The sequence below is a fragment of the Diadema antillarum genome, unplaced genomic scaffold, assembly GCF_040938485.1.
Source record: "Diadema antillarum isolate AM-2024a unplaced genomic scaffold, OU_Dant_1.0 seq00001325_RagTag, whole genome shotgun sequence".
Lineage (NCBI taxonomy): Eukaryota > Metazoa > Echinodermata > Echinoidea > Diadematoida > Diadematidae > Diadema > Diadema antillarum.
Window position 1 is genome coordinate 338,009 of NW_027272096.1, and position 23,811 is coordinate 361,819.

The window sequence follows — 23,811 nt, forward strand, 5'->3', positions numbered from 1 at the left end:
AAATTTAACCACTACCTGCTGATATTGCAACAGCATATCAACTTTGGAATTTTGTGTGATCACAAAAAGATGATTGGCAGGTTATTGATTTGGTAAATTTATGTCTATACATTTTTCACCCATTACTCCTGCACTTTAATTCTTTTTTCTAATTAATCAGTCCTCATCCATCTCTTTTGATCGTGTAATGATCCATTCATATATAACCGGTAACTGCTGATATTCCAACAACACATCAACTTCAGAATTTTAAGTAATCACTCAAAGAAAAAAAAAAAGATAATTGGCATGTTATTGCTTTGGTTAGGTTTATGTCCATATATTTCTTGCTGATTATTCTGGTACTTTATAACAGTGCACTCAACTTATCAGCAACAATTTCACACACTACACTACACTACGATTCATTTTTGTTTCATTATATCAGCAACGGGCATGGAAACAACAGTAGTTACAACCGTTGTAACTACAACTGTACCTACCACCACGTCGAAACCCACAACAGTCACTGAAGCTACAAACCACAGCTGTTACCACAACAACTCCAATGGGTACTACTAAACGGAGGAGACCACAAGTGTTACTACTGCTACCCCTGCTAAGACCACAACAATGGGTAAAGCCTTGTTGTTTATTTTTTCTCTTTGGTTCAATGGGCTTTCTTTAGAAATTCATCGTGTAAAGTCACCCTAACCACCCTATCCCATTCCTAGTCATGCCAGTGTATTAATGAGAAAACCTTATTTTTTTTATCATCATCAAAAGAGACTGTTTTTCAATTACATCTGGAATTTCCGAACATCAAGATATGTAAAACAATAAATCATCATCTAAGTCATGGAAAGCGCTATATACGTAATTTGTCTTTCAAGACCATAGATTATTTGATATTTCAGCTCTGTCTAATACGAATATAATTGATCCATAACGACAATGTTCTCATGTTATTGTTTTTTTATCTCAACATTTACAGAAACGACAACTCTGGGTCAGTCAGGTAGGTCTAAGTCTCCATTATTGTAATTGCAATTTTTGAATTAACAATTACACACACAAAAATGAGTTATCACGAAAAAATTATTGCTTTAGTATCAAACTGGTTTCGACTCTTCTTCGCTCTAACTCTTCTCTTTAAAAAAAAAAAACTTTCTCTCAACTCTCATAATCACTTAGTGATAGATACATGCGTATCGTGTTTTTTTTTTTTTTTTTACAGAAGTCACAACAAGGTCGCGAACGCGAGCGACAACTACTACTGCTCCAGGAACCGAGCAAACAACAGCTGTGGTAGAGGAAACTACTGCAACTCCTGAAGCAACAACTACAACTCAGACAACTGTTACATCGACCACAACAGTAGGACAGGAATCTACAACGCCAGGTAACTTATCACTTCCATTTTTGCAGAACTCGTGTTCGAAGACTTAAAACCAGAATTATGTCATGTAAAACTAGAAGGCGGTCACTCAACTCTTTCATGTTAGCATAACCTCTTCCTTCATCTACATTCTGCTTTATGGTATCCAGCAACCCAGTTTGCTTAACTAAACGAATGACTAAAATGCATATGTTAATATCTCTCTCGATGACTTTAACGTGTTACTGTTCACTTAACAATATTGTACCCTACAAATTCGTCGTCACGCCCATCTACATCCAAGACATTTCTTTTATTTACCAGCTGCTTGCAGAAAACCACTGGATGGCGTGGATCTTGATACTAAATTGGAAGTTTTACTTGACAACAATAAAACCAACCTTTGGAGCGAACCTACTTCAGAGAGGACAGTGAAGGTCACTGTCAAATCAGTCGATGACACCTCAGACCTGACGATTAAGATATCAGCTGTCAGCATAAGCACAACCAATGGTTCACCTCCCGATAGCGTTACAATTGGTGTCCTCTCGTCCAGCGATGGGCCTGTTGAAGGCGAATTTACAGCTCAACCCGGAGACGATCAGACTCCAGGAATGTACGAGCTTCCAAACTTGACTGGTTTGAATGAAGTTTATTTCGAAATCACTCTTCCTGACGACTACAACGTGGCAGATTCGGAATTGACGGTGACATTCAGAGGATGTATTGAAACAGGTAATTTCATTTCTTTATGCGCTGAAGAAGTCCTCATTCATCTCTTTTGTTCTTGTATATGATCTATACATTTCTCCCACTAAATTTAACCACTACCTGCTGATATTGCAACAGCATATCAACTTTGGAATTTTGTGTGATCACAAAAAGATGATTGGCAGGTTATTGATTTGGTAAATTTATGTCTATACATTTTTCACCCATTACTCCTGCACTTTAATTCTTTTTTCTAATTAATCAGTCCTCATCCATCTCTTTTGATCGTGTAATGATCCATTCATATATAACCAGTAACTGCTGATATTCCAACAACACATCAACTTCAGAATTTTAAGTAATCACAAAGAAAAAAAAAAGATAATTGGCATGTTATTGCTTTGGTAGGTTTATGTCCATATATTTCTTGCTGATTATTCTGGTACTTTATAACAGTGCACTCAACTTATCAGCAACAATTTCACACTACACTACACTACGATTCATTTTTGTTTCATTAATCAGCAACGGGCATGGAAACAACAGTAGTTACAACCGTTGTAACTACAACTGTACCTACCACCACGTCGAAACCCACAACAGTCACTGAAGCTACAACCACAGCTGTTACCACAACAACTCCAATGGGTACTACTAAAACGGAGGAGACCACAAGTGTTACTACTGCTACCCCTGCTAAGACCACAACAATGGGTAAAGCCTTGTTGTTTATTTTTTCTCTTTGGTTCAATGGGCTTTCTTTAGAAATTCATCGTGTAAAGTCACCCTAACCACCCTATCCCATTCCTAGTCATGCCAGTGTATTAATGAGAAAACCTTATTTTTTTTATCATCATCAAAAGAGACTGTTTTTCAATTACATCTGGAATTTCCGAACATCAAGATATGTAAAACAATAAATCATCATCTAAGTCATGGAAAGCGCTATATACGTAATTTGTCTTTCAAGACCATAGATTATTTGATATTTCAGCTCTGTCTAATACGAATATAATTGATCCATAACGACAATGTCTCATGTTATTGTTTTTTATCTCAACATTACAGAAACGACAACTCTGGGTCAGTCAGGTAGGTCTAAGTCTCCATTATTATAATTGCAATTTTTGAATTAACAATTACACACACAAAAATGAGTTATCACGAAAAAATTATTGCTTTAGTATCAAACTGGTTTCGACTCTCTTCGCTCTAACTCTTCTCTTAAATAAAAAAAAAACAACTTTCTCTCAACTCTCATAATCACTTAGTGATAGATACATGCGTATCGTGTTTTTTTTTTTTTTTTTTTTTTTTTACAGAAGTCACAACAAGGTCGCGAACGCGAGCGACAACTACTACTGCTCCAGGAACCGAGCAAACAACAGCTGTGGTAGAGGAAACTACTGCAACTCCTGAAGCAACAACTACAACTCAGACAACTGTTACATCGACCACAACAGTAGGACAGGAATCTACAACGCCAGGTAACTATCACTTCCATTTTTGCAGAACTCGTGTTCGAAGACTTAAAACCTGAATTATGTCATGTAAACTAGAAGGCGGTCACTCAACTCTTTCATGTTAGCATAACCTCTTCCTTCATCTACATTCTGCTTTATGGTATCCAGCAACCCAGTTTGCTTAACTAAACGAATGACTAAAATGCATATGTTAATATCTCTCTCAATGACTTTAACGTGTTACTGTTCACTTAACATATTGTACCCTACAAATTCGTCGTCACGCCCATCTACATCCAAGACATTTCTTTTATTTACCAGCTGCTTGCAGAAAACCACTGGATGGCGTGGATCTTGATACTAAATTGGAAGTTTTACTTGACAACAATAAACCAACCTTTGGAGCGAACCTACTTCAGAGAGGACAGTGAAGGTCACTGTCAAATCAGTCGATGACACCTCAGACCTGACGATTAAGATATCAGCTGTCAGCATAAGCACAACCAATGGTTCACCTCCCGATAGCGTTACAATTGGTGTCCTCTCGTCCAGCGATGGACCTGTTGAACGCGAATTTACAGCTCAACCCGGAGACGATCAGACTCAAGGAATGTACGAGCTTCGAAACTTGACTGGTTTGAATGAAGTTTATTTCGAAATCACTCTTCCTGACGACTACAACGTGGCAGATTCGGAATTGACGGTGACATTCAGAGGATGTATTGAAACAGGTAATTTCATTTCTTTATGCGCTGAAGAAGTCCTCATTCATCTCTTTTGTTCTTGTATATGATCTATACATTTCTCCCACTAAATTTAACCACTACCTGCTGATATTGCAACAGCATATCAACTTTGGAATTTTGTGTGATCACAAAAAGATGATTGGCAGGTTATTGATTTGGTAAATTTATGTCTATACATTTTTCACCCATTACTCCTGCACTTTAATTCTTTTTTCTAATTAATCAGTCCTCATCCATCTCTTTTGATCGTGTAATGATCCATTCATATATAACCGGTAACTGCTGATATTCCAACAACACATCAACTTCAGAATTTTAAGTAATCACAAAGAAAAAAAAAAGATAATTGGCATGTTATTGCTTTGGTAGGTTTATGTCCATATATTTCTTGCTGATTATTCTGGTACTTTATAACAGTGCACTCAACTTATCAGCAACAATTTCACACTACACTACACTACGATTCATTTTTGTTTCATTAATCAGCAACGGGCATGGAAACAACAGTAGTTACAACCGTTGTAACCACAACTGTACCTACCACCACGTCGAAACCCACAACAGTCACTGAAGCTACAACCACAGCTGTTACCACAACAACTCCAATGGGTACTACTAAAACGGAGGAGACCACAAGTGTTACTACTGCTACCCCTGCTAAGACCACAACAATGGGTAAAGCCTTGTTGTTTATTTTTTCTCTTTGGTTCAATGGGCTTTCTTTAGAAATTCATCGTGTAAAGTCACCCTAACCACCCTATCCCATTCCTAGTCATGCCAGTGTATTAATGAGAAAACCTTATTTTTTTATCATCATCAAAAGAATCTGTTTTTCAATTACATCTGGAATTTCCGAACATCAAGATATGTAAACCAATAAATCATCATCTAAGTCATGGAAAGCGCTATATACGTAATTTGTCTTTCAAGACCATAGATTATTTGATATTTCAGCTCTGTCTAATACGAATATAATTGATCCATAACGACAATGTTCTCATGTTATTGTTTTTTATCTCAACATTTACAGAAACGACAACTCTGGGTCAGTCAGGTAGGTCTAAGTCTCCATTATTATAATTGCAATTTTTGAATTAACAATTACACACACAAAAATGAGTTATCACGAAAAAATTATTGCTTTAGTATCAAACTGGTTTCGACTCTTCTTCGCTTTAACTCTTCTCTTAAATAGAAAAAAACAACTTTCTCTCAACTCTCATAATCACTTAGTGATAGATACATGCGTATCGTGTTTTTTTTTTTTTTTTTTTTTTACAGAAATCACAACAAGGTCGCGAACGCGAGCGACAACTACTACTGCTCCAGGAACCGAGCAAACAACAGCTGTGGTAGAGGAAACTACTGCAACTCCTGAAGCAACAACTACAACTCAGACAACTGTTACATCGACCACAACAGGACGACAGGAATCTACAACGCCAGGTAACTTATCACTTCCATTTTTGCAGAACTCGTGTTCGAAGACTTAAAACCTGAATTATGTCATGTAAAACTAGAAGGCGGTCACTCAACTTTCTCATGTTAGCATAACCGCTTCCTTCATCTACATTCTGCTTTATGGTATCCAGCAACCCAGTTTGCTTAACTAAACGAATGACTAAAATGCATATGTTAATATCTCTCTCAATGACTTTAACGTGTTACTGTTCACTTAACAATATTGTACCCTACAAATTCGTCGTCACGCCCATCTACATCCAAGACATTTCTTTTATTTACCAGCTGCTTGCAGAAAACCACTGGATGGCGTGGATCTTGATACTAAATTGGAAGTTTTACTTGACAACAATAAAACCAACCTTTGGAGCGAACCTACTTCAGAGAGGACAGTGAAGGTCACTGTCAAATCAGTCGATGACACCTCAGACCTGACGATTAAGATATCAGCTGTCAGCATAAGCACAACCAATGGTTCACCTCCCGATAGCGTTACAATTGGTGTCCTCTCGTCCAGCGATGGACCTGTTGAAGGCGAATTTACAGCTCAACCCGGAGACGATCAGACTCCAGGAATGTACGAGCTTCGAAACTTGACTGGTTTGAATGAAGTTTATTTCGAAATCACTCTTCCTGACGACTACAACGTGGCAGATTCGGAATTGACGGTGACATTCAAAGGATGTATTGAAACAGGTAATTTCATTTCTTTATGCGCTGAAGAAGTCCTCATTCATCTCTTTTGTTCTTGTATATGATCTATACATTTCTCCCACTAAATTTAACCACTACCTGCTGATATTGCAACAGCATATCAACTTTGGAATTTTGTGTGATCACAAAAAGATGATTGGCAGGTTATTGATTTGGTAAATTTATGTCTATACATTTTTCACCCATTACTCCTGCACTGTAATTCTTTTTTCTAATTAATCAGTCCTCATCCATCTCTTTTGATCGTGTAATGATCCATTCATATATAACCGGTAACTGCTGATATTCCAACAACACATCAACTTCAGAATTTTAAGTAATCACAAAGAAAAAAAAAGATAATTGGAATGTTATTGCTTTGGTAGGTTTATGTCCATATATTTCTTGCTGATTATTCTGGTACTTTATAACAGTGCACCCAACTTATCAGCAACAATTTCACACTACACTACACTACGATTCATTTTTGTTTCATTAATCAGCAACGGGCATGGAAACAACAGTAGTTACAACCGTTGTAACTACAACTGTACCTACCACCACGTCGAAACCCACAACAGTCACTGAAGCTACAACCACAGCTGTTACCACAACAACTCCAATGGGTACTACTAAAACGGAGGAGACCACAAGTGTTACTACTGCTACCCCTGCTAAGACCACAACAATGGGTAAAGCCTTGTTGTTTATTTTTTCTCTTTGGTTCAATGGGCTTTCTTTAGAAATTCATCGTGTAAAGTCACCCTAACCACCCTATCCCATTCCTAGTCATGCCAGTGTATTAATGAGAAAACCTTATTTTTTTTATCATCATCAAAAGAGACTGTTTTTCAATTACATCTGGAATTTCCGAACATCAAGATATGTAAAACAATAAATCATCATCTAAGTCATGGAAAGCGCTATATACGTAATTTGTCTTTCAAGACCATAGATTATTTGATATTTCAGCTCTGTCTAATACGAATATAATTGATCCATAACGACAATGTTCTCATGTTATTGTTTTTTATCTCAACATTTACAGAAACGACAACTCTGGGTCAGTCAGGTAAGTCTAAGTCTCCATTATTATAATTGCAATTTTTGAATTAACAATTACACACACAAAAATGAGTTATCACGAAAAAATTATTGCTTTAGTATCAAACTGGTTTCGACTCTTCTTCGCTCTAACTCTTCTCTTAAATAAAAAAAAACAACTTTCTCTCAACTCTCATAATCACTTAGTGATAGATACATGCGTATCGTGTTTTTTTTTTTTTTTTTTTTTTACAGAAGTCACAACAAGGTCGCGAACGCGAGCGACAACTACTACTGCTCCAGGAACCGAGCAAACAACAGCTGTGGTAGAGGAAACTACTGCAACTCCTGAAGCAACAACTACAACTCAGACAACTGTTACATCGACCACAACAGTAGGACAGGAATCTACAACGCCAGGTAACTTATCACTTCCATTTTTGCAGAACTCGTGTTCGAAGACTTAAAACCTGAATTATGTCATGTAAAACTAGAAGGCGGTCACTCAACTCTTTCATGTTAGCATAACCGCTTCCTTCATCTACATTCTGCTTTATGGTATCCAGCAACCCAGTTTGCTTAACTAAACGAATGACTAAAATGCATATGTTAATATCTCTCTCAATGACTTTAACGTGTTACTGTTCACTTAACAATATTGTACCCTACAAATTCGTCGTCACGCCCATCTACATCCAAGACATTTCTTTTATTTACCAGCTGCTTGCAGAAAACCACTGGATGGCGTGGATCTTGATACTAAATTGGAAGTTTTACTTGACAACAATAAAACCAACCTTTGGAGCGAACCTACTTCAGAGAGGACAGTGAAGGTCACTGTCAAATCAGTCGATGACACCTCAGACCTGACGATTAAGATATCAGCTGTCAGCATAAGCACAACCAATGGTTCACCTCCCGATAGCGTTACAATTGGTGTCCTCTCGTCCAGCGATGGACCTGTTGAAGGCGAATTTACAGCTCAACCCGGAGACGATCAGACTCCAGGAATGTACGAGCTTCGAAACTTGACTGGTTTGAATGAAGTTTATTTCGAAATCACTCTTCCTGACGACTACAACGTGGCAGATTCGGAACTGACGGTGACATTCAGAGGATGTATTGAAACAGGTAATTTCATTTCTTTATGCGCTGAAGAAGTCCTCATTCATCTCTTTTGTTCTTGTATATGATCTATACATTTCTCCCACTAAATTTAACCACTACCTGCTGATATTGCAACAGCATATCAACTTTGGAATTTTGTGTGATCACAAAAAGATGATTGGCAGGTTATTGATTTGGTAAATTTATGTCTATACATTTTTCACCCATTACTCCTGCACTTTAATTCTTTTTTCTAATTAATCAGTCCTCATCCATCTCTTTTGATCGTGTAATGATCCATTCATATATAACCGGTAACTGCTGATATTCCAACAACACATCAACTTCAGAATTTTAAGTAATCACAAAGAAAAAAAAAAGATAATTGGCATGTTATTGCTTTGGTAGGTTTATGTCCATATATTTCTTGCTGATTATTCTGGTACTTTATAACAGTGCACTCAACTTATCAGCAACAATTTCACACTACACTACACTACGATTCATTTTTGTTTCATTAATCAGCAACGGGCATGGAAACAACAGTAGTTACAACCGTTGTAACTACAACTGTACCTACCACCACGTCGAAACCCACAACAGTCACTGAAGCTACAACCACAGCTGTTACCACAACAACTCCAATGGGTACTACTAAATCTTTCAAGACCATAGATTATTTGATATTTCAGCTCTGTCTAATACGAATATAATTGATCCATAACGACAATGTTCTCATGTTATTGTTTTTTTATCTCAACATTTACAGAAACGACAACTCTGGGTCAGTCAGGTAGGTCTAAGTCTCCATTATTATAATTGCAATTTTTGAATTAACAATTACACACACAAAAATGAGTTATCACGAAAAAATTATTGCTTTAGTATCAAACTGGTTTCGACTCTTCTTCGCTCTAACTCTTCTCTTAAATAAAAAAAAAACAACTTTCTCTCAACTCTCATAATCACTTAGTGATAGATACATGCGTATCGTGTTTTTTTTTTTTTTTTTTACAGAAGTCACAACAAGGGCGCGAACGCGAGCGACAACTACTACTGCTCCAGGAACCGAGCAAACAACAGCTGTGGTAGAGGAAACTACTGCAACTCCTGAGGCAACAACTACAACTCAGACAACTGTTACATCGACCACAACAGTAGTATACATTTTTCACTCATTACTCTTGCACCTTACAGTGCAATCAACTTCCAGCAAAGAAAAAAAAAAGAAATCACGCTACATAATCTCCAATTTGAGTTTCTCACCTTGGATTTTTGATGTACTTTTGTTCCAAATGTCAGCAACGGGCATGGAAACAACAGTAGTTACAACCGTTGTAACTACAACTGTACCTACCACCACGTCGAAAGCCACTACAGTCACTGAGGCTACCACCACAGCTGTTACCACAACAACTCCGATGGGTACTACTAGGACGGAGGAGACCACAACTCTTTCTACTACTACTACTCCTGCTCAGACTACAGCAATGGGTAAAGCCTTGTTCTTGGGGGGGGGGGGTTTCTCCCTCCTCTCTCTCTCTCTCTCTCTCTCTTTGGCAAATGAGCTTTCTTTACAAATTAATCCCGTAAGTTACATTTCCCTTCTATCCGAATTTAAAGCATGGGATTTAGCTGAGAATAATGTTTTACATTGACTACTGGTGGCACTTTGATACTTAAACGATTGTCATCGCTACAATACAATACATTGTTATATATCCCCAAAACAACATCTCCTCCAACAACTAAGGTGGTAGTGGTGGAGACAACTGCTACTCAGTCGACCATCACATATACCACTTCAGCAACTGAACAACCGACAACAGCACCAGGTTATTTCCATTCCATTCTAATATGATTCATGTCCCATTAGTATAAACATCAACGGTAGTGGAACGCTATGGTATGGCCAAAATGTTTTACCCAATAACTGAGACGAACGATTGACCATTCTTTTCAGAATGCTACGAGCCACAAGAGCCATTGCAAGAAGTCACTGCCTTGACATACGAAGCCAGCTTCAGTCAGCCTACTACTATCACTGGAATCAAACTACCTGCTAACAGCTTCCCTACAATGACTACAGTAGTATTCAGGATCAAGCGCGCCGAAGGAGATGAATGGATTATTGTTCCTGCACAGAGCACAGAATCAGGATCTGGTGACTTCTCCGGTTCAGGACCGGGAGAGTCAGAGAGTCAGGTAAATCCTAAATAGACAAGTATTCCCTTGTTCTACACAGAACATACTTTACCACTTCTTGTTTTAATACGTTATAAAAGGAAAACGGGCGGTATTTCGCCTGTATCTTCTATTAACCCTTTATGTGCTTTGAGTGTTGGTTTGCACGTACCATGGGCGTAAATCCCGGGGGGGGGGATGGGGGGGATATATCCCCCCCTGAAATGGAGGAGGGGGGGATGGCCTGTACAATCATCCTCCCCTGAAATCTGAGGAAAAAATGGAGGAAGCAGAAATGTGCTTTTATCAATTTTGACATATTTTTATTGCATGACGTTCGTACGCCCGCCTTCAGAGAGGTAACAGAGCTGAACAGTATTCCATCTGATAGGATAATGTATACTTAATTTTCTCAAGCGCTCGCTCGCTTCGCTCGCTCGCGAAGAAAGTAATATCGACATAAGGTATGGTCCAGACGTTGACAACGTCAAATAGCATATGACAGGCTTACATGTAAACATGCTATGACGCGAGCAACTCGGGATCATCTGCAAATTATGTACGAAAACAAACAAACAATAACAAAAACCATACCGCCATAATTGAACCCCCTCCATTTTCCTGAATCATTCCTGAAACGATGATGACTCTGATACATCTATGGGCATACCCAGGGATGATCAGGGGCGTCGAATCTATCTTGGGGGGGGGGGGGCAAAGAGGCATTTGCCCCACCCCTGCGGAAGTGTTGGGGCAGACAAATCATTTGTCCCCCAAGCAATTCCCGAGATGAGGACAAATCTCGAACTTTCTTTGTAGAAAATTGTCCAAATACCGCCAGAACTATGCACCAGATCGTTGAATTGCAATCATAAGCATGCAAAAGCTCCGCTACTGGATCCCTTTCGATAGACTTTGAACACTTTTGAGATTGACGTATTTCCTAATATTTTATCAAAGAGCGTGCAGCAGACCTTTCACTTACAAAAGCTCCCTCATTATATGCAGAGGCGTCGATGGAGGGGGGGGGGGGGGGTGGTATCCCATAAAAGTATTGGGGACAAACATATCATATTGCTCCTCCCGAGATGTGGAAATATTCTTACTTTTTTGATAGAAAACTGTCTAAATATTTCATCCACAGATGGCTGAATTTCAATTCTGCAAAATAATACAACATCCCTTAGGCCTACCCCATGCCTCCTATACCCTCCTCGTTCAGTCCTTTCTACTTAATACACTTTAGATTAACATATTTTAAAATGTTTCATCTAAAGTGTGCACCATTTCTGTTACTTCAGTTTTAAAAAAAATGCAAAAGTTCCGTGGGTGGAGATATCTAGATACCTTCAATTAACAGAGGGTCCCCCCCCCCCCAAAAAAAAAAAAATCCTGATGTTGCGCCCCCCCCCCCCCCTTAATTTCCAAAGCGAAAAAATAGCTACAAACGGCAGTTTTTGGACTGTAAAATGTCAAAATTTCCAAGCTCGCTCGCTTCGCTCGCTCGCATTTAATCGTTATGCCTGATTCTGATATTGCTACCAGTAACTGACAGCAGTTTCGCCCCGTTGCGCCCCCCCCCCCCTTAATTTCAAAGACGAAAAAAATGTAGCTACAAACGGCAGTTTTTGTACTGTAAAATGTCAAAATTTTCAAGCTCGCTCGCTTCGCTCGCTCGCATTTAATCGCAATGCTATTCTCCCGATGTTGCTGCCAGTAATTGCCCACAGTTGCACCCAGTGCGCCCCCTTAATTTCCAAAGCGAAAATGTAGGCCTACCATTAGCTATCAAACGGTAGTTTTTGGACGTTAAAATGTCAAAAATTTGAAGCTCGCTCGCTTTGCTCGCTCGCATTAATCGTTATGCCATTCTCCTGATGTTGCTGCCAGTAACTGGCAGCAGTTGCGCCTGTCGCGCCCCCCCCCCCCTTAATTTCCAAAGCGAAAAAATAAAGCTACAAACGGTAGTTTTGCGACTGTAAAATGTCAAAATTTTCAAGCTCGCTCGCTTCGCTCGCTCGCATTTAATCGTTAGGCTATTCTCCTGATGTTGATGCCAGTAATTGTCAGCAGTTGCGCCGGGTGCGCCCCCCCCCCCCCCTTAATATCCAAAGCGATAAAATATATAGCTACAAACGGCAGTTTTGGGACTGTAAAATGTCAAAATTTTCAAGCTCGCTCGCTTCGCTCGCTGGCATTTAATTGCTATGCTATTCTCCCGATATTGCCGCCAGTAATCGTCAGCAGTTGGGCCCGATGCGCCCCCCCCCCCCCCACTTAATTTCCAAAGCGAATAAGTATAGCTACAAACTGCAGTTTTGTGGTTTTAGAATGTCAAAATTTTCCAGCTCGTTCGATTCGCTCGCTCGCATTTAATCGTTATGCTATTCTCCTGATGTTGTTGCCAGTAATTGCCAGCAGTTGCGCCCGGTGCGCCCCCTCCCCTCCTTCTTAATATCCAAAGCGAAAAAAATATAGTTACAAACGGCAGTATTTGGACTGTAAAATGTCAAAATTTTCAAGCTCGCTCGCTTCGCTCGCTCGCATTTAATCGTTATGCCAATCTCCTGATGTCGTGCCGGTAATTGCCAGCAGTTGAGCCCGGTGCGCAACCCCCTTAATTTTGAAAGCGAAAAAATATCGCTACAAACGGCAGTTTTTGTACTGTAAAATGTCAAAATTTACAACGCTCGCTCGCATTTAATTTTTATGCAATTCTCCTGATGTTGCTCCAAGTAATTTATTGTTTCACACCGTCATTCTGAAAAACTTACAATGTTGCTCAATGACTGCGCTGTGGAATGTATGGCATATCGTTATGTATTGTAGTCCCCATTAAGTTTGCAGACTGACAGCGCAGCACACACGCGCACACACACATACACACGCAAGCACGCATAAGCATACACACCCTCAAAATTACTTTTCCACGAGGTGCCCCCCCCCCCAATGTCTCGACCCACGGTACGCCACTGTGTGTCTGTGTGTGTGTGTGTGTTCGTGTGTGTGTGTCTGTCTGTGTGTCTGTCTGTGTGTGTGTCTGTGTGTGTGTTGAGGGGGGGGGGAGCACCTCCAGGCTTCTCCACCCCATCCCTCCCAAGGCTGCGCCGGTCCAGTTCTGGGCTTGTAACCGTGGTGATGGTGACTATCGCCGATCATCCCCCCACTCCTCAGTACGGATTTACGCCGTTGGCACGTACAACCCTAAAGCACTGTATAGACCGATTCAAGCGACTGTTCATGGAAGTGCGCCCTCTTAAGGCGACGCCATAACTGGGGGCCAACCAGGCCGGGTCGGCAAGCGCCGTGCGTGCGTGGCAAGGGTGCCAGCGGCAGCCAGTGCTTTTACCACCCGGCGCCAGCCGGCCAGCTACTGTATCTCTGGCAGCGGTCGACGCGTCTGACTTTGTTACAACCGAATTTTTTTCGCTCGCTAATTAAAAAATCCGCGGTCCAACAGTGATAAGCGAAATTCGTGAAAATTAAATAACTTATACCGAGTATGAGCGTATGGGTAGGTGACATACAGCTGTAGCCAAAACTTGAATTTCAAGGTAAATATCGGTACGATCCGTGAGTGTTTGCAGACTCTTCTTGGCGATGACATGGGTAGGGCTAACTGCGACCAGCCCCAACACGCAGTGTTGGGGCTGCGCATTGTAGCAGACATGATCATGACAGGCGAAGTATAGCGCCTAAAAATCAATATGAAATCGCAAAAATTCTGCAATATGAAGACTTACAGGTGAAGATGTAATGTTGAAGACTGACTGCGTTCAACTTTTGGTTCTGGCAATAGTCCCTTTCTGCTCGGTTTGATGAGTTAAATGCGACTCGGTCGAGAGGAACTCGGGAGAACTACATCTTACACAGTCAATGGATTTGAGATTTGTGCGCATGCGCTGGCCGTCAAGTCGTGTAGCTTTGTGGCAAGGCCTTATCATACTGTTGGCAAACCCTCTCGCTGTATATTGCGTTGCTTTCTGGGTGGGTGCGCGCGCGCAGGCCTTGTCAGAAGGCTAAACGCATTGCGACTCCGCCAGCACATGAATATGTACGTGCGCAGTGTACTGCATACTGATTTCGAAAATGGTGAATGGGATGGGGAGCTAGGACTACGGACCCGTATATGGCCGTGAAAAAAACGTTTTTTCAAGATCATTGGACCAGTGTGAACAAGAACAAGGTGAACGAAGGGTATTAATTAGATAAGAATCTTATGTATACTATAAAAGTACGTTTTTTCCTCGTGATATTCGAAACTTACGGAGGTGCGAAAATCTGTGACAGACTGTGTATGTTTTTCAAGCTTACCGATATAGCACTCTATTGACTCAGGACGCTCCCACAGTGTGTAACTGTATACGGAGCGTCCCGGGGTTAGGGTAGGGCCTACTCGCGTGTATAACTCCTTATACATAGGCCTAGGCTTATTCACATTTGTGTAAGAGAAGGAAAACCACTGGGGAGAACTATGGCTAGGCGCAGGTAGACGTCTTGCGAGTAAGCCTAGACTGTTGAGAAGTTAAAGATATAATTAAATACGTAGACACTCTATGATGAATCAGAATTTTGAGCTAGATATGCCGCTATAGATTGTATCTTTTCAGTTAACTAAACATTTCTACTAATTCTAGGCTCTTACTCAGCAGGGTAAAATCTGTCTTAACGTTAGATCTTGTCTAGAATTCCAAGCAAGAATCCAGACTAACAACTTAAAGTGTTAGACCTATTGACTTCTAGAAACCTGGGTCTACATCCTTTATCATTTTCGGTTGTCGCTAACTGTAAAGTGCTTGTCATAATGATAGCCAGGAACAAACTTTGGAAAGTAGTGCACCAAGCATTGATCTTAACTTGTCTTCTAAAATGAACAACGTACTTTACGAATATGCATTGATAGCATTGATGAAATTTAAAAAAAAAAGATCTAGTAGGCATAGGCCTAACTCTGTTTCGAAATCTGTGCATTTTCATACCGTAACCGTTGTATTTCACTTGTCTCTAATGCAGGCTGTACCTATACCAGGTCTAATTTATCAGGCGTCAGTGGTGAATGAATTTCACACACTGCCATGCCATGACTGCCCATGCACCTTCAATTTCCGTTTTTTCTGTTAGTTCAGTTGTGCACCCAACAACTGTACAATATATTTTCCTGATCCTTTGAAGTTTTCATCGTGTATCAATATGTCTGAATCATTTGATTTGTTCAAAAGAAATGCAGGAAAAGCCGCTGAAAGACTTTCGCACAGCAGGTAAACAATCACAATATTAGAGCGGCGGCCGCCGGTGCAGCGGCCACGGGGGCCGCCCGGCTAACTATGCGCAATGGATACGCTAGGCCGCTGAGCTGCAAGTGCAACTCGCTGGGTAGCTAGCTCGCTGGAAGCCCCCGTTGGCCCCCAGTTATGGCGACCGTTATAGCGCCGCTAGCGGCAGTAGGTGAATAGGACCTCGAAATTGAATCGGTCTATACGATATCCAACGACCATGAATGATAGAGAAACAATATCCTCTATCTTCAGTGTACCAGTCCTAGCTGTCAAATCTCTACTGATCATCTTCTCTGATTCATCGTACTAAAACTTGTTATCTTTCTTGGAAAAACATTATTATGTCACCCCTTTATTGCAGTCGTACTTCAAACATATTTGATTTTCCAGATTTGCATTTGCATTTTCTGAACATTGTTTGGTCCAGACATCAAATTGGAAAGTGGTGCTAATGCATTGATTAATTTCTTTGTATTCTTCATAGGGCGAAGTGACGTTTTCTTTGAGTGACTCTGCTCCAACGAACCTCTGGCTTCCATCCGAATTGGGGCCTGTGCGAGCTATCGAAGCAACCTTTGGAGATGCACTTAATCTGGGGAATGAAATCAAGGTCTACGGCTGTCAGGGTAGGTGCACTTTAAGCGATTTATTCAAAAACAACACTCTTATGTGGACAAGTTCTTGTGAGTTTTCGGCTTTCTAATTCCATGAAAACTCTCTGATATGGTTCAATTTAGCATCTCCAATAGCTGCACAAAATTTGATTGACAAACGGCGAAGCGAACGGTAGGTGTGCATTTCTACATGATTACCAGAATTCCGAAATTTACGTTTAGGCCTATTTGAGGGACTATGTCCTTCTAGATATATGAAAGTTCGTTCTCCGTCATCACAAACTGGCCCGTATTTTGATGATTTTTCAAATTAACATTGATTGTTTTTTTTTTCGTTGGAGGAGCATTTGCTCGGTCGCAGTCACACTGCACGATATGCGCGCTCAATGTCAATGCCTGTGCAAGGCCGCTGAAAATGCATCGCGCTCTACACTAAAATTGCATCGGGGACGTTGCGGCGCTCGTTGGTGGCCGAATACTGGTGCAGTAGACATTTGCATTCAACCCTTGCATTGAATAATTCCCGTAGACACTAATCATAGGGATAATTGCCTAGGGGGTACTGGTGTACGTAAATTTTGTTTTTCTTTTGCGCTTTTTTGGATACCATCAAAGATCGTACACTCATACGACCTTTGATATCATCACACTCTCGGCTTGCTATAATTAAAATATCCCGCAAAAAAAAGGCGTATTTCTCGATTTTTAGCGCTTTTTCGGCGACCCGTCGCGTAGACAATACAAGTGTACTCTTAAAACTGGACTTAATTCGCGCGCGCTTGGAAAAGTTCCGATTCTGCACTTTTGACGGTGGAATTTTGGATTTTCGATGGATTTTTGGAGGAGACTTAAGGACTTTCCTGTACGTGAATGAGTGTTAATCCGTATGTGTAATGATGTGATTTGCGTGTGATGTGACTGTAGAACCAAAGATCGTACACTTCAGTGTACGATCTTTGGTAGAACTCACTGGCTGGTGATAAAGCACACTGGCAATTAAGTGGCCGAATTCTGGTAGATGACCGAATGCACATTATGTTTACCCCGACTTTGTACTTATAGGCGTGGGTCTGCCGCCTTTGACGGCCCCTCTCTAGTTGTTGTTTTGTATTGTGTTTTAAAAGAATCCTCACGTTTTTCGACCGTGAAATTGCCTGGAGAGAAATACTTGACATGGTGATGTTAGCACTTATATTATAGTATGTCCACGAAGGCAAAACTCAAAGGTATACCATTCGACAAATAAACCACGTCATCTTTCGCCATTTCTGTCTACGTCTCCAAAAGTTTAATGTTACGCAACAACACTCAGTCAGCGCAAACTGCACCTTTTTCATGTGTGGGTAAGAGAGCTCGTCTCTGAATAACATGAGCCTGGTATGTAAGAATCATGCTCGAGCCCATGGGAAGCCCGTCACGTTTGTCCTTCATCAAGACGCTATGTCCACATTGCTGCTTTCCACACAGGAGTATAAATGGGTACCTGGTGTGGATGAGAAAGCTTTTGTTGGTTGATCAGCATCATGTGTGCGCCATGAGTGCGACAGGCTGGAATGCTCCCCAGGGAGTGGAGGGCGAGCACTGTTGTCAGTGCTGGTTGGAAACTTTGTTTCCAGTGGCCAGGGTAATAATAGTCCAAAAAGCGCATTGAGATACTAAATACATGTGAAATGCGCTATATAAAGACTAGCAATTATTATTATTATTATAACTATAATTTACATATTGATATCATATTGATAGGTAAATCAACTACCTTGTGGACGTCAACTCGAACGACAACGGTAACCACCCCGAGTATGGAAGAAACGACGACCGTCATAGAGCATTCAACGTCGGCACCCGAAGAGTCGACCATCGTCAAGACTACAGCAACTCCAGGCGGGACGACTTCTGTTTCTGGTAAGAGCGGTAACAACACCATCAACATAAGAAACATTTCGTGTGATGAATACATTATCATTTCGCTATTCTTGTCCCATTTGGAGGATACTTTTTAACTTGATCTTTATTCTAATATTCGTCACCTTGATCATGGTGGGCTCTGCATTGAATGTACTTGAAACTCGAAAGTATGGAACATCGGTTTTCGCCAGCAATGAAACAAACTTTCAAATCGTTCATACGCGAGTTGTACATACACCACCATGTAACTGAAAGGGGTTCTGTTCAGAATTATTAAGCAGACTTTATTCGGGTTTCGGTTTGGGTTTTTTTTTTTTTTTTTTTTGGTAGGTTTTTTTTTTTTTTTCTGGGGGGGGGGAGGGTTGTTTTGTTATGTTTGTTGCCACTGTTTGTTTGTTGTTGTTGTTTGCAATAAACAGAGAACACAGTTTGCTACAACAGCATCCAAAGCGTGATTACGAGAATTGCTCAGGAGCTTCCAATCGTATGAGTAGTATTGTGTGTGTGTGTGTGTGTGTGTGTGTGTGTGTTTGTGTGTGTTTGTGTGTGTGTGTGTGTGTATGTGTGCGTGTGTGCTCACGTTTCTGTTCATAGTAGGGAGTTACATGCAAATATTGTCACAAGAAGACAGCCCCTGTGTAACGGGGTTATTGGTTGATCCCCACGCACACACACATATATAGGGGAGAGAGAACGATAAAAATATATATGGATATAGATATAGATATACATGTAGCAGTTTTATATAGAGATATAGATATTTACTTTTATGACCGCTGTAACTTCTCTTTTCAGAGCTAACAACTACATTAACCCAGGAGGCAACCACAGCAACGCCAAAAGTGACAACAACCCCCGGTAACTAATTGAGCATATGAGTGGACAATCCATTTTCAGAAAAGATACCGAATTGAACACACGAACTTTTTTTAGAGTACTCGTTCTAGAAGCCAGTGTGACTCAGTAGATGATCAAACGGACTCTCGGTCAGGAAGTCCCGGGTTCAAGACCCCTGGCAGAAGTGGTTGTGTCCAAGTTACCCACATTATTTAAAGGGATGGTATAGTTTTGGTTGAGATGGGGCTTCAGGTTTTTAAATTTCTTCTAAGATATAATATAATATATATATATATATATATATATATATATATATATACTAGTATATATGTGATAAAAACCTAAAATGGCAATAGATCTAAAAACGCTTTATTCTGGCGAGGAAAGCGCATGATTTAGAAACAAGACACCAAAAAGGTTAGTCATTGCATTCTTCATCAGCGACCAGGATGCGATGTGATGGTTTTTATCACATATTACATATATATATATATATATATATATATGTATATATATATACATGTATATATATATTATATATATATATCTATCTATATACATATATATATATATATATATATATATATATATATATACATATAATATGAAAAACTATGCCAATCTATATAAGAAGGTTTCAAATTATGTAAGATGAAATTTGGCTTTGAAATGGTTGAGATATCCAACAACAAAGGGATAATGATAAGAGGTGCATAGGTCCTACCTTTTTTATTCTTTTTTTTTATCTCAGTCATTTCAAAACCGTTCCTTTTAGAATTGTATGCTTTCTCTTATTTCACAAGTAGTAGTAGACAAAAAAAAAATGAAGCCTAATCTTGACCAAAACTATACAATTCCTTTGAGCATGGAGGTGCATAGTGATTGTGATATCCCTTTTAAATCAATTCGTGATGTTGAGTAGACATGATTGATGCCGTTTATCTGTGTATTGCAATGAATACTTCCTATCATGCCAAACATCGATGTGATTATGGCAGTTTTGATTATATCACATCGATTTTTTTTTTTCGCTGAAATTTGAAGCCTGCGAAGAAAATCGAGAATGGAAATGCGGCTGCAGTACTACCTGCGAGGATATGGCCAACAACCCATCATGCAACAACTGTGTGTACGCCTGCCACTGTGCGGAAGGATACGTCTTGGACGATGGAGAATGCGTACGTGAGGAGAGTTGCCCATGTTACTACAATGGACAATTCTATCAGGTTCGTATTCTGTTTCCAGTGTACATATGTGTGTCTGTGTCTGCGTCTGTTGTCAGTATTTATGGGCGTAGACCTATTGCGAAAGAGAAACAAGAGCTCAGGTGTAATTTAATGATCGTAATATTTTGGATGGCGATGAAGGTTATAACATTAACGATGGCACGACTTTCGTTTGCAGTATTGAGTATATCGTCATGTAAAAAAGTTAAGAATTTGTCCGACCAATGTTGCTGCAACAAAATGGGCAAGAAAAAATCGACAATTTGCAAAGCCGTTGCCCGCCCACGCATACACATACACTCCGGGGGTCATTCTGTACCGCATGCGCGTTCCCGATTTTGGGGAAAAGGAGTATATTTTTATGGGCTCAATTCGGGGGAAAATCCCGAAAATAATTGACATACGAGATCTTAGAGGATTTTTGTCCGAAATAATTTTAATCAGGGATAGTTTTCAAATCTTTACCAACAACCCTGAAATAGGTCCCGAACAGAGTTAGTTTCAAACCCAGTTTTCTTGGTGTTTGCTCCGATTCTCCCGAATGTGCTTACTCGGAATGTTTTGCCGCAAAGCACATTGGGCTGGCCTTCTTTTCGCTGTGCAGGGAAGTACATCTTCTTTGGTATATTCAGCATGAGAAAGTCTCTGAAGACAATCAAATCAAATCAAGTTCAAATTTATTCGCTTTTTCCACAATATACAAACATAAATCTCACTTTCTTGAGTGAAAGAAACGATACATACAATAATTGTACAGAGAAAACAACAATAACAGAAAAAAACTAACAGTAGCGATACATTGCAATAGTTGCTGAAGTAACGAAAGTGAAATAGTTGTCAATATATGCACTGTGTGAAAAAACGGAGGGACCCACTAAAAAGACAAAACTTGTAGAGTGTGGGCCCCTCTTGTATTAATAGCCCGATGCAAAAATTGACTTGAAGACAACAACAAATCGGCTCAAAAAGTTTGTCACATAAAAGTCTGGCAGCCCACTAAGAGACAGACGGACAAACAGTTATACAAAAAAAAACAGAGTAATGAGCATAAAACAGGACTGAGACAACAACAGGACTACTTGTAGGAAAAAAAAAACTGACTAGACGCCACAAGAGAAAGCAAGACTATAGTGTGATAAAGAGGTAACAGAATAGACAGGAATATGCAACAAAGATAAAGACAACGATCCGCGGAGGTTTGAGGAAGAAAGAGAAGAAAAAAAGAAGAAAAAAAAAGAATATAGAACAAACCCTTCAACTGCGAAATATAGGTTAAAGAAGATCTTATAGTGAAGGGTTAGGCAATAGTAACAATAATAAAAAGAACGGCAATGCAGATATTGCGGACGGGTAACAAAGTAAGCCTATAAACTAATCTGTTTCTGGGAGTCGTCATTATAGGATTGTAAAAGAAAAAAACTTTAATCTCCTTTTAAATGAGTTTATAGAAGGAGCAGATTTTAAATCATGATTCAGGGAATTCCAATAATTTGGTCCAGCGTGAATAAGTATATTCTTTGCTAGAATCGTTCGAAGAAGTGGTAAATGAAACTCGTTAGAGCGTCGGGTGGGGTAATTATGGAATGATTATTTTTTTTTTGAAACATAGAACCAAAGATAGGTGGGAGTAAACTGTTATCATACATATACATAAATTGACCTAAGTTAAATAAAAATAATTCGTTGATTTCTAATAGGTTATAACAGTCAAACAATGCATTTGTATGTGAACGTTTGGGAGAATTGGAAATGATACGGAGGGCTTTCTTTTGCAGTAATAACACTCTATTCAGGAGCGTCTGATGAGTATTGCCCCAAGCTAAAATTCCATAATTAAGGTAAGGGAGTATCAAAGAGGAGTATAACACTAGTAAGGACTTTTCAGAAATAGAAAATTCCAGTCTGTTCATAACACCTATATTGCGAGAAATAATTTTGCAGATATGATTAATATGTATTTTCCAAGAAAGTTTATTATCTACAAAAATACCAAGAAATTTAAAATATGACACACTTTCTACCTTACAATCATTCAGAACTATTTCTGAATTCAAAGAATCAACAGTATTGCTGAAAATCATATATTTTGTTTTTTGAACATTCAATGATAACTTGTTAGCTCTGACCCAGTTGGTCACTTTTTTTTTCAATTCCGTATTAACTTGTTGAACAAGAACATCGATATCGTTATGGGCAAAAAAAAACAACAACAACACTGGTATCATCAGCAAAGTGTATAAAAGAAAGTAACTCTGAAACAGAGGAAAAACCTTTGATATATATTATGAATAACAGCGGCCCTAAAAGACTTCCCTGTGGAACGCCACACTAACTTCTGTTAAATGAAATTCCTGTCAATACAAGGGCTTAAAGTGTGGACACTCTTCACCTCTGAATTCTTTCTTCATTTATTGGGGTTATTTTACAATCTTCCCTTCCAACATGTCTAAAAAATTGTGATGGAGGTAATTCATGGATTTCCTTCCATAAGTCCGTAATAGGGGATCACAATCCTGACCAATTTCCATCTCTAACGGAGGTACACTGTATTTCTAAGACTCTGGATGAAGCATATGTGTATGGTTGCCCGCCTGAGTAGAGGGCCGTAGGGCCGTGAGCCGTTGCTATTAATGTCATAGGTTTCTGACGATTGCATATTACGCCTACCCCCAGCATTCACGCTCCTTAAATCTTTCACACTCTTTCCGACCCAGTACGGCGAAGAAGTCATTCTGGACGACTGCTACTCGGCTACGTGCGGCCCGACGGTGATCCGTCTTGAGAACAGCAAGGTCAAGTCGTGTAACATTGATACCTGCGCGGAAGGCATGAGGCTGTACGATCTGCAAGACGGGTCATGCTGTCGCTGTGTGCCCGGTAAATGTTGACACGCTGCATGCTCGACATTAAGTGTCAGAATATATTGTGTGTGAGAGACACGCGTTTATACAGGGCGTATATTCACGTGTCGTGTGACCTTATACTGACGAAGATCATCGTTTATTACGAACTAAAATCTCCAAACATTTATGTGCCTTCTATAGATTTAGCATGTACTAATCGCAAGACAATGTTTTTGAACAAGGGCTTTTTATTCAGTGATACAGTATTTGAGTCAAGACATCATGATAATGACTTCAATGCCACAGCAAAAGACATTTGCCTCATTATAGACTAGTTCAACAAC

At 39.8% G+C, this 23,811-nt stretch overlaps 1 protein-coding gene across 1 annotated transcript in view; it reads left to right on the forward strand.

Moving 5' to 3' along the window:
• The first annotated feature begins 9,882 nt into the window (after positions 1–9,882).
• LOC139708324 (uncharacterized) overlaps positions 9,883–23,811 on the forward strand; it is a 32,708-nt gene continuing 18,779 nt past the window's right edge. Inside the window, exons 1-7 of the mRNA XM_071620287.1 lie at positions 9,883–10,076; positions 10,546–10,787; positions 16,527–16,668; positions 18,400–18,558; positions 19,357–19,419; positions 20,443–20,624; positions 23,339–23,501. Coding sequence (XP_071476388.1) covers positions 9,893–10,076; positions 10,546–10,787; positions 16,527–16,668; positions 18,400–18,558; positions 19,357–19,419; positions 20,443–20,624; positions 23,339–23,501 — 1,135 coding nt within the window. The 5' untranslated portion in view covers positions 9,883–9,892. The remainder of the gene's footprint in view (positions 10,077–10,545; positions 10,788–16,526; positions 16,669–18,399; positions 18,559–19,356; positions 19,420–20,442; positions 20,625–23,338; positions 23,502–23,811) is intronic.